Raw genomic sequence first — 10,728 nt, forward strand, 5'->3', positions numbered from 1 at the left:
AAAACAGATATAAAAGTTACAGATGTAGAAAACAAGCTTATGGTTACCAGGGGGTAAGGGGGGAGCGGGGATAAATTGGGAGATAGGGATAGACATATACACACTACTATATATAAAATAGATAACTAAGAAGGACCTACTGTATAGCGCAGGAAACTCTACTCAATACTCTGTAATGGCATATATGGGAAAAGAATCTAAAAAAGAGTGAATATATGTATATGTGTAACTGATTCACTTTGGTGTACACCTGAAACTAACACAACATTGTAAATCAACTATACTCCAATACAAATTTTAAAAAACTAAAATTAAAAAAAATAAAAATTTTAAGAAGTTATAATAAAAAAACCCAAAAGGTGAAAAATAACAACTATTGGTGATATGGAGAAATTAAAATCCTCATACATTACTGGTGGGAATGTAAAATGATGTAGCCACTGTGGAAAAGTTTGGCAGTTTATCAGTTAAAGTTGGAGTTATCATACGACACAGCAATACCGCTCTTAGGTATATAACCCAAAGAAATGAAACATGTCCAGATAAAACTCATTAATAAATGTTCATGTCATTAGTCATAATAGCCCCAAAGTGCAAATAACCCAAAATTTCCTCAGCTGATGAATGGATAAAAAATATGTGGTATTATCTATACTATGGTACATTATTCAGCAATAAAAAGCAATGAAGTACAGATAGACGCTACATAGAGATGAAACTTGAAAATATGGTGAAAGAAGCCAGTCACAAAAGGCCACATATTACATATTTCTATGTTTACGAAATGTCCAGAATAAGCAAATCTATAGACACAGAAAATGTATGAGTTGTTGCCAAGAGCTGGGGGCGGGGGAGGAGGGAGTAACTGCTAATGGAGATGGGGCTTCTCTTTGGGGTGATGTAAATGCCCTGGAATTAGACAGTGGTGATGGCTTCATGACTGGGCTTCATGACTGTGACTATTAAAAAACAAACAAACAAAAAGCACTGAAATTGTATACTTTAAGGGTGAATTTTATGGTATTTGAATTTCTTCCAATGAAGCTCTCAATAAAGCTGTGACTAAGAAAAAGATAGGGTTCTATAAAATAATTTGAGTTTCTTATCAAACTTAACTTTTAATAAAAGTTGTAGCACTTAAACAGGTATACAAGAGGTATTGAAAAAATCTACCCTTTTCCCTTTCCCAGTGAATAGTATATACAACAGACCTCAGTGAATTTCTGCAACGAGGATCAGTGCTGATGTGGAATTCTCACAACTTCAGGTGAACCTTTAAGAAAGCAAATGAGCTACACAATACCTTGATTGCTTTAACTCCAGTAAACTGCAGGTCTACGAAGAAGCTATGGCTCCTTCCCTTATTCTTCAATACTGAAAAAAAAAGCTGGAAACTTGGATTCATATCTGGCTCTACTGTATTATGTGACCGGAATAAAATTACATGATTCTAAACTTTTACAAGCATTTCATGGTTTTCAGTCTTGCCTTCTACAGTCAATACCTACTGGCTCTGAATCCTTCTTTCCTTTTAGCATAAAGCCCATCATTCATTCAATGTGATTCTGACATGAGTTACCAAATACAGTGCATAAGACCCAGGTCTGGCCAAGATCATGGGGTCCCATCCTTTTTTCCACAAGGACTACAGGTCTAATTCAGGGGCAGATATTCCACAGAAGACAAGAGTCCTTTTGTAGGGTCTGATTAGTGGACCCTAGAAAAGGAGGTTATCTCTCTTCTTTTTGGGTCACAGACCTTAGGGATGTGTGCTTTTGATGGACACTGGCCTCTTTCCCATTATGTAGAGAGGGCCAGCCTAAAAACGAGGTCAGGAAACAGAGAAAAACAGTCAAGAGATGGAGGCAAGGAGCCCTGGCAGCATAATCCCAGGCTTTGGATCCAGCTATGCCTAATGAGTGATATTAATATTTTGAGGTTGTTACTTCAGTGGTTCAGTGCAAGGGAAGCATTTCTTCTCCAAGGAATCAAACACAATTTATTTTAGAACTAAATAGTACAGACTGAATAAAAGAAAGTTTTATCCTAAACTTTCAAGATAGACATGTTCTCACCAGGCACCATGTTGATTTTAACAGTCCCGTTAGTGGCCTTCACAATATTCATAAAGGATGTACAAACTATGTCATTTGGTTGAGGAGTCAAGTTTGAAAATAACAATCTCTCCATTCTCTGTGCTTCAGAACAACTCTTAAAACACATCTAGTATGTTCTTAGCTCATAACTATTCAATTAAATTTTTCTTCTAAAAATAACTTAGAGCAAGAGAAGCATTTACTTTATACATACTCATCCATTTTCTTCAGTGTTCCATGGAGGAAGAAACTGCTCCAACTGAACAGATGTAACAAAAAGTATGTTTCTTATTTTGGTTTCTCTGTTTTGATGACAGAGAAAATCCTTTGTTGTTTTCATCTTGGTTTCAACATAGTAGTATCAATATCCTTTTCTTCCCCTAAATCTTGATCTGGCATCCAACTGAAAATAAATATACAATTAAATAATATTCTCGACACCATTATTAAACACAGATTTGGTAACGGGTGTCACTATATGAGAGAAGTAAACCAGTTTCCAGCACACTCAAAAAGGCAGTTGTCACAGCTCTCAAGGGGGGGCGGGGGGAAAGATGGCATTAAAAATGAAAGTTCCATTTAAGGTCACAATAAGGATTTTCTTCTTGAGTCCAAATTTCATTTATCTTTTTCTCTGAAGTACACTCAATGTATGTTGTTCTTCAAACAAACTTGACTTTCTAATTAGGTTTTGTTTGGGTTAATATTCAAGTGTTTTTTAAATCTTTAAATACTAACTGAAAAGAGGAGAGAGCCTTGAACAATGTTATGTAACAACCACTTTAGTATTAAAACTCCTTAAATTACTACTCATAGGTCAATTCTATGTCCTTTGACTTAAGCTTCACAGTGCAGCCACTTCTTAAGGGTGGTGTGGTAGTGTGGAGGGTCCTAGTCAGTAGAGAAGGCAAAATTGCATAGACAGTCAATACCACTCCCTAGAAATTCCATCAGAAGGAATTATTTTAGAGCTAAACCCTATTAATGAGGACGACACAGCCAGTGTGGGACAGACTGCTATTTCTTCATCTGAGCACTAGATAAAGTAGCTAAGAGCCACATTTTCAAAAAATAAATAATCTTCACACATGGGAATCATGATCAGGATGATGAGAGGCTTATATTAAGAGGGAACAGCCGATTCAAACTCACCATCTCACCTTCACTCTGGGTCATACACTCACGGTTTGAAATATTAAGCAAAATTACCAGCACAATTTTAATTGTTTTGTTTCAGGGTTTTGCCAAGAGTGCATAAGCTGCATTAGTTAAGTGTGAGGCAACTCCACTATGCTGGAGGACCAACAGTGAGTCACAGTCTTAAAGAAAGGCTGCAAGAATCTCTAAGTTGCTAAGAAGTTCCCTATACTGCTCTTTCTGGAGTCCAAAAGTATGAGTGAAGCTCTGCCTTGTACTGATATTTGAAATGGTCAAAAGCACATTTACTTTTTATTCAAATTTCTGCAGAAGGTAGATAAATTGTGGAAAATTTTTACATGTTCTGATTTCTTAAAGTTCTTTGGAGAGCAAAGACTGACGTTCAGGCCAGGAATTACAGGGATTTTATTACAAATTCAATCATTACGATTAAAAAGGACAACTCATCACGTCTTACAGTAACTGTTCTTTATAACTTCTCAATTATTTAAACATGATCTGACATTCTTGGAAGATCTAGAGGCTTGCATCTTACATGGGTAACAAAACTATGTGAGAGAAGGCAAGAAAATCCTCTTTTCTTACATTAAATGACAGGAAAATATGGCAAAGAACTGTGTCACTTGAGAAAAGAAAGTGAGCATGGCTAAATTTAATCTAACTTTACACCTCCCTGGATCCGGTTAGTTAGCAAACATGCTCAAGTTCTTGTCTGGCCTCCCCGATCATAATATACCTGTTTAAGTGCTACAACTTTTATTAAAAGTTAAGTTTGATAAGAAACTCAAATTATTTTATAGAACCCTATCTTTTTCTTAGTCACAGCTTTATTGAGAGCTTCATTGGAAGAAGGGAAGGGATCTGAGTGCTGTTCCTCAACAAACAAAAGCAGGTTCAAGTCCAAGTTACTGCTGTCTTTAGAGGGATGTCCATTTTTCTGATTTCGTATTTTCTTTTCACAAAGAGAAGGCTCCTGGTTTCTATTCCAAAGATCTTTGTAGATCTTTGGAATCAAAGAACACTAGAGTAGAAACCATGAGATTTGTAATGTCCTCTTAGGCTGTCTTTCCACAATCCCTCACTCTACAAATTCAAACACAGACACCAACATCTTCTCCTAATCACACCAACATGTAAGGCACAGTGCACACACCGTAGACCCCACATTATGGGTCTGTGTGTAGTTGTCAAATGACCCAAATACACAGTGACCAACATCAACTGTGCCCCATCTACACTTGCCAAGACTGAACTCTCTCTCTTTCAAAAATTCATGAAGTTTAGCTGCTGTGGTTAGCATAACAGCAATAACAGAACAATCAGCTGTGGGTCTGCAATGAATGCTATCTCACATTAACTCACTGGGTAAGAAAAGATACATCCTTTTTTCCAAGTGATATCACTGCAACCTATTTATAATTACTAAGTCACTCACATATTTAACTCCACAGAGCTAATTTTTAGCATAAGGTTTTAAAAATCTTTAGCTACTTACCACTGATCTTTTACACTCAAAAAATGAGTATTTCAAAGCTTTGCAGTTTCCTTCCTTCAGACACTGCCGAGGGGATTTTCCTTCCTATGACACATAAAACAATATAAATACCTGAGAAATTTTCTCACAAAGTACAAAATAACTGTCCTTCTGGAAATAGTTCTTTTTTAAAAAGTTAAGGAAAAGCAGAAAACTAATTAAGAAATAATTCATAATTCATTTTGACTGTTGGTACTTAAGAAGAAAAGGATAGAATGAAAAAATATGTAAAATAATTTTGGGGCACTTTAAGGGTGCCCTTGAATTTTTGAAAACACTGGTTTCCATGGGATACTTTTCTTTAAAATGTTTATATAAAAATCTAGAAACTGCTATCTTCAGCTCCTTATGTGTAAGAAAGGGAAAGAGTAAAGGTGAAAGTAGTAACGGGGTTTCTCCAGGGTCCTAAAGACAGAGAAGAAAGTAGTGTGTGTGACACAGAGAGAGAGAGAGGGAGGAAGGGGGGGGAGAGGGAGGGGGAGAGGGAGGGAGGGGGGAGGCGGTGGGAGGGAGGGAGGCGGTGGGAGGGAGGGAGGAAGGGGCAGAGGGAGGGAGAGATGGAAAGAGGAAGGGGGAGAGAGAGGGAGGAAGGGGGAGGGAGAGAAAGGGGGGAGAGAGAGAGGGAGGAAGGGGGAAGAGAGAGAGGGGGAGGAAAGGAGGGAGGAGAGAGGGGGAGGAAAGGGGGGGAGAGAGAGAGGGAGAGAGAGGAAGGGGGAGAGGGAGGGAGGGAGGGAGAGAGGGGGGAGAGAGAGAGGGAGGGACGGAGGGAGGGGGAGAGAGAGAGAGGGAAGGAGGGATAGGGAGGGAGAGAGAGAAAAAGGGAAGGCGGGAGAGAGGGAGGGAGGAAGGGGGAAGAGAAAGAGGGGGAGGAAGTGGGGGAGAGAGGGAGGGAGGGAGAAGGAGAGAGGGGGGAAGGAGAGAGAGAGGGGAGGAACGGGAGAGAGAAGGAGGGAGGGAGGGAGAGGGAGGAAGTGGGGAGAGGGAGAGAGAGGGCGGGAGAGAGGGCGTGCACGTGAGAGATCAGGACTGCTGTAGTGGTGAATGGGAGGGTTTGTTCTGGGAGGTAGTATCAAGTGGCTTTAAAGTCTCCAATTACAGTATCATTTTAATGCAAGCAAGTTTACCTCCAACACATCTCTGCGTTTTCCCACCCGCTACTGCCACAGTCAAGCTCTCTATTCTGAGAAGCTCACTGAGTAAGAATTGGAAGAGGAGAGTGAGATTTTAACAGAATTTATATATACTTGGAAGGGAAGATCTGCCTGGGCCCAGTGTGAAATTAACTGGTCTTTAAGCAGTGAAAGCTCGTAAGAGCTTAAGAAAAATGGATTAAACCATTCCCTTTCTGCCATCAAGACAGGACAGTGCTACAAGAACACATTCACAGGGGAAGTGCTTATTTCTGACTCTTAACAAATAAGACTTTAAAAATCACACTTGACAAAGTAACTGCAAAACCAGATTAAGAGCTAAAATTTAGTAGTATTTCAGTAGGTAAACATGGGATAGAAATGACTTCATTATCATATCTTCATTATCTTAAAATATTTTGAACAAATTTACTGTCATAAATTGAACTTAACACAAAGGCACTTAAATATATTGGACACAAAGAAGCATCTACAGAAAGTGTATTTCACAACTCAAAGAAGCAAGATTAAAATTTAACTACTGCAAAATTTCTTTTTGAACCCCCTACCCTACTAATTTGTCTAGTAACTAAACACTCACAAGGACTAATTTATTAAAAAAAATTCAGAACTGCCCTACATCAGTTTAGCAGGAGGTTAAAAAGTAAAATACAAGATATTCCTGTCTACACAGAGCTTCAAACAGCAGGTAGGAGAAGGTATACACATGCTAATGTTCACTGGCAGTGTGAGCAAGTCACAAAGTGGGGAAGGTGGGGGGGGGAGGGGGAGGAGGCAGGGAAAGGTGCTGAGGGGGTTCCCGTTTCCCAGGACTGTAAATGCATAAAACAACATCTGGAAAAAGGAGACTGAACTTGAATTTTCTGAATCACCTGAGGTTTAATGACATTAAACTAACGTGCAATTCACGAGGGAAAAAAAGCAAAACCTTACATTTTATCACTGTTAAAGAAATAATAAATAAATAAAACATACTGCTCATAAACTTTAGCTTTATGCAGTGCTTCACGATATAAAGGAAGATCGTGAAATCTTCCAACTCTAAGTGAATTCCAATGCAAAATGAATCAAGCAATTTTGTCTGAGAGTAAAAATGACCCTTCCCTGTTCCATGTTAACTTTAAAAGCTCAAACAGCCCCAATTAGATGCCCTAAAATCTGAACGGCTTTAGTGCTGGTTCTCAACATTTCAGAAAGATGTTAATGAGGTCGGCTAGAGTACTACTTAAGTCGAAAGCTCTGGTGTAACTTAAATTTCACCTGCTGTTCATCATCAAGGATTTCCCCTCAAGCAGATTTTGATACCCTGACTCCACCACTGCAATCACTCCCCAAAACCTTTATTTTACAAGTGCCAGTCACACTTCTAGTTTTTAGGGTGAAAAAAGCTACCGGGTACCACATCTACGGCATTCCTGATCCCCAGGAATCTTGGCCACATTCCAGTCTTTATGTCTGTTGGGCCCTAGATTTGAATTGTCATCTACATCAGTGAATCTCAAAAGTGAACCAGAACAGAGTAGCAAGCTTCTCTGCACTATTATGTTCCTCCCTCAAACTCTGTAATGAGGTTGCCCACATGAACAACGCAGAGATAAAAGACTATAACTATACAAAAGACTGTAATTTATAAACTGATGCTTCCCCAAACCGTATCTGAGATGCCATTTTTTTCACAAGCTTTCAACCCATACTGCCAACTGCCTACCGGGAAGATCCATCTAGATACTACACTTAAGAGAGAAATATTACTTCATCTTCCTCCACCTCCACCCCTGACGGCAGATTGCTAATTGCCCCCTTAATATTCACTCTTCCTTTTGAGTGGGGCATATGGCTGAGCTAGATTTCCCAGCCACCTTGCAGCTGGGTATGGTCATGTGACTAAGTTCTAGCCAATGGAATATGCAGGGAACCAAAATGTCAAACTTCTGGGTTGGTCTGTAATGGAAAGTGGCTTGCCCCACTTTCCTCCCCCATGTTACTAGGCCTGATGATGTGGAAGCAAGGCAGTCTTGGACCATGAGTGAGAGAGTAACATCCTAACTCCCATCACGGCACCTGACACCACCGATCAACAGTGTTTAGGTCCATGGAAGACAGAGAGGATCAGACTAGACCCTACTTACAGGCAAACAAGATAGAGAATTCTCTCTTTTAAGCCACTGTTATTCTGGGTCTCTGTAATATTTGTCTGAACCTATCACCCAACTAATACACTCCCAAGCTTATTTGCCTTCTGAGGTCAAGACTGGTGATTCCCAAACATGGCTGTGTCCAAGAATCAACCTGAGACACTTTTAATTTATAAGGGAGATGGGGAGAGCAGTGGAATCTGTACTTTTAAGCGCTCCACCTCCATCTCCAGGTGATTCTGTTGAAAAGTCAGCAGGTCTGGAAGCTGTTAAGAGACGCAAGGGAGATAACTTGTAATTGAGTTCCTTGGGCACAGTTTCAACTCCCAGGAGTCAGAATCCTAAGAAGTTTATCCAAGAAATGCCTTTTGAATCTGCTTTTTCCTTGTTTCTCTTCTCCAGCCCCACCGGAGTTTACATCCTTTTCACCATTACCCTGAGTTTCTCTGAGCCCCTACAGTTCCTTGGCTATCTCTCAGTGCAGCCCCAGAACTAAGTGTTTAATTCCTCCCTAAAGTAAAGTCTAGCAGCTTTGCAGGTGGGTTAAAGATTGGCAAGGAGAGACTATAGCATCATCTGCCAAAAGATGAGATTAATTTCTTTATTCAAGGAGCTGAGGAATCAAAAACCTTATCATAAATGAGGTGGCCATACACAGCAGGCATATACCTCAGCACAACTCCCCTTGGTCTTGAGTTCCTAGGGGGGAAGGGTGGGCTGGAGCTGCCAGTGACACCATCCGACAAGGGAGGACATCCGCCTGGATCTGCATAACTCAATGTTTTGCCTCAGTATTGCTATTTTATAGTCCAGTTGAAGTGACCATTCAGGATGAATTTAACAAAAACTGTCAATGCACTTCCATTTAAGAGACTCTTTATAGGAAAACACCACGTTTTCCTAGTTGACCGAATTCAGCAACAAAAAGGCCACATACTCAGTGGAGGAAAGCAACATCCCTGCAATGTGTCCGGGTCATTACCTCTGCCTACACCTTCCGAGCTTCCCAGAGATCCAATTTCTACAATGTGTCCCATTCATCTGTATGTCCCCTCAATCAGACTTGGCACTCAAATGTTTGCTAAATCAATCAATCACTGCAAAAATCCAATTTGGTGTTCTCCCTGCCACCAGTATTCTCTTCCACTTCTAGAGTTTCTTTCCTCAGTCCTACTCTGTGCCGGAGCTGCTCACTGGGAAATGCAAGGGCCGTCACCCGTGGCAACCGTCCTCTCAAGCGTTCTGGCACATTCCCCTTCCTCCAGCCCACCAGGGCACCAGCTTCTCGTGGGCCTGCCACATCTCCGTGATTCTGCACGTGCTGTTCTTTCAGATTCTCTCCACAAACACCACAGCCTCCACTCCTTTACTTGATAAACTACTACTCAACCTTTAAGACTCAGAGCAAATGTTACCTCCTCCTATGAGAAGTTTCCAAATTCTCAAGCAAAACAAGTTGCTCTCCACTGGGTGCCCGAGGCATTTTGCTCCTCTCTACTCATAAAACAAGTATTTACTGAATGCTTACACAGCCCTTGCCAAAAACAGTGAACCAAATGTAAAACATGAATCAGCAGAAACACCAGTATAGCCTCATGGTTGATGTCCATTCTCGGGTAGTTGTCTTTTCTTTGAAATAAGGGCAACTTTCTGAAATTACATCTCCGAATGATTGCACCCAACGGATTGCCCTCTCATCAGGCCTTGGTGATCGGAAAAGGTACTTGTGCTTTGGTTGGGTTTAAGGCCAGAACCCAGATTCCCCAGTCGACTTTGAACCTCTCTGCATTCACACTGGGTCCTGAGAAGACCTGGGGCTGTAGTGAGGGAAAAACAGGAGAGCAATAGCTCCCATCACAGCACGTAAAACCACAAGATCCACGGTAGGGGGAGCAAGAGACAAAGTGGTGAAAATAAAGAGCTGCCTCATTTACAACTTAACGCAGGAATGCACAGAACTCAACTCAGCAACACGTTCAAACCAACACAGGGTAGGCGGAGAATCTATTCAGCCACCACTGAACACAGAAAGGAGAATTTACTAGGCAATACAGTGTGCCAGGTTCATGTAATTACCTGCTAATTTACTGATTCTCATTTTCTAGGGCTCAAGAAACCTTTTTTATTCTCCTTTATGCCTCCAGAACCTAGCAGAGGGGCAGCATTCCGTGTTTCTCGACCCGAAATGGTTTAACCTTTACAAAAACCCAACGGGGCGGCACCGTTCTCTCCAATTTCACACCACCTGGGAAGTGAGGCTCTGACAGTGGATGCGCCCAAATTCATTAAGTTGGAGCTGCGTTCGACACCCAGGACGGCGAACTCCGAGGCACCTCTCTTGACCATCACCGCGGCCGGCCGAGAGCCCTCCGCCGGCCCCGCCCCCCCGCTTCGGGCGTCGGTCACCCGAGCGCCCGGCCGCGCTACCTGGAGCACGCAGTCCGACTGCAGCAGGCACGCACCGAGGTCCTCCTTCAAGCCCGCGCACGCGCCGCCCTCCGGCTTGTCCTCGTAATAGCGGGGCATGACTGCGCCTTCCGCCAGCTGCTACCCAGACCAGCTCCAGTCCGCGACGGCCTCGACTTGACTGGACGCCAGCGACGCCGCTGCGGGCGGAACCGGAAGCCGCAGCCAGTACTTCCGGCGGGCGCGCG

At 41.9% G+C, this 10,728-nt stretch overlaps 2 protein-coding genes across 6 annotated transcripts in view; one reads left to right on the forward strand and one right to left on the reverse strand.

The window, feature by feature from the left end:
• The window catches only part of INPP4A (inositol polyphosphate-4-phosphatase type I A), a 75,915-nt gene extending 74,050 nt beyond the window's left edge, over window positions 1-1,865 (forward strand). For all 3 annotated transcript variants that reach the window (XR_014017460.1, XM_081254359.1, XM_081254360.1), the window contains exon 25: window positions 1,191-1,865. The gene's annotated coding sequence lies outside the window, so the exon portion shown is untranslated. The remainder of the gene's footprint in view (window positions 1-1,190) is intronic.
• A 107-nt stretch (window positions 1,866-1,972) lies between these two features.
• On the reverse strand, window positions 1,973-10,694 carry COA5 (cytochrome c oxidase assembly factor 5). Of its 3 annotated transcripts, none has more exons than XR_014017464.1 (3): window positions 10,320-10,694; window positions 4,753-4,833; window positions 1,973-2,499 (listed from the first exon to the last, which is right to left on the reverse strand). XR_014017464.1 is itself a non-coding variant. In XM_081254389.1 (3 exons), the coding sequence occupies exons 1-3, from the start codon at window positions 10,598-10,600 to the stop codon at window positions 2,458-2,460; spliced, it is 225 nt and encodes a 74-aa protein (XP_081110515.1). In that variant the 5' UTR covers window positions 10,601-10,694; the 3' UTR covers window positions 1,973-2,457. The 3 variants fall into 3 exon arrangements, 1 of the variants encoding a protein (XP_081110515.1); XR_014017465.1 differs by having other exon boundaries at window positions 10,151-10,694; XM_081254389.1 differs by having other exon boundaries at window positions 4,750-4,833; window positions 10,502-10,694.
• Window positions 10,695-10,728: the final 34 nt, after the last annotated feature.

The sequence above is a fragment of the Mesoplodon bidens genome (assembly GCF_964165515.1).
Source record: "Mesoplodon bidens genome assembly, chromosome: 14".
Classification (NCBI taxonomy): Eukaryota; Metazoa; Chordata; class Mammalia; order Artiodactyla; family Ziphiidae; genus Mesoplodon; species Mesoplodon bidens.

Bases quoted from the DNA above. Each gene is read 5' to 3' on its own strand.
- COA5 (XM_081254389.1), bottom strand. From the start codon at position 10,600: ATGCCCCGCTATTACGAGGACAAGCCGGAGGGCGGCGCGTGCGCGGGC. The intron at 4,834-10,501 runs GTAGCGCGGCCG...TATGTGTCATAG, and splicing joins AGTCGGACTGCGTGCTCCAG to GAAGGAAAATCCCCTCGGCA. The intron at 2,500-4,749 runs GTAAGTAGCTAA...ATTTATTTTCAG, and splicing joins TTGAGTGTAAAAGATCAGTG to TTGGATGCCAGATCAAGATT.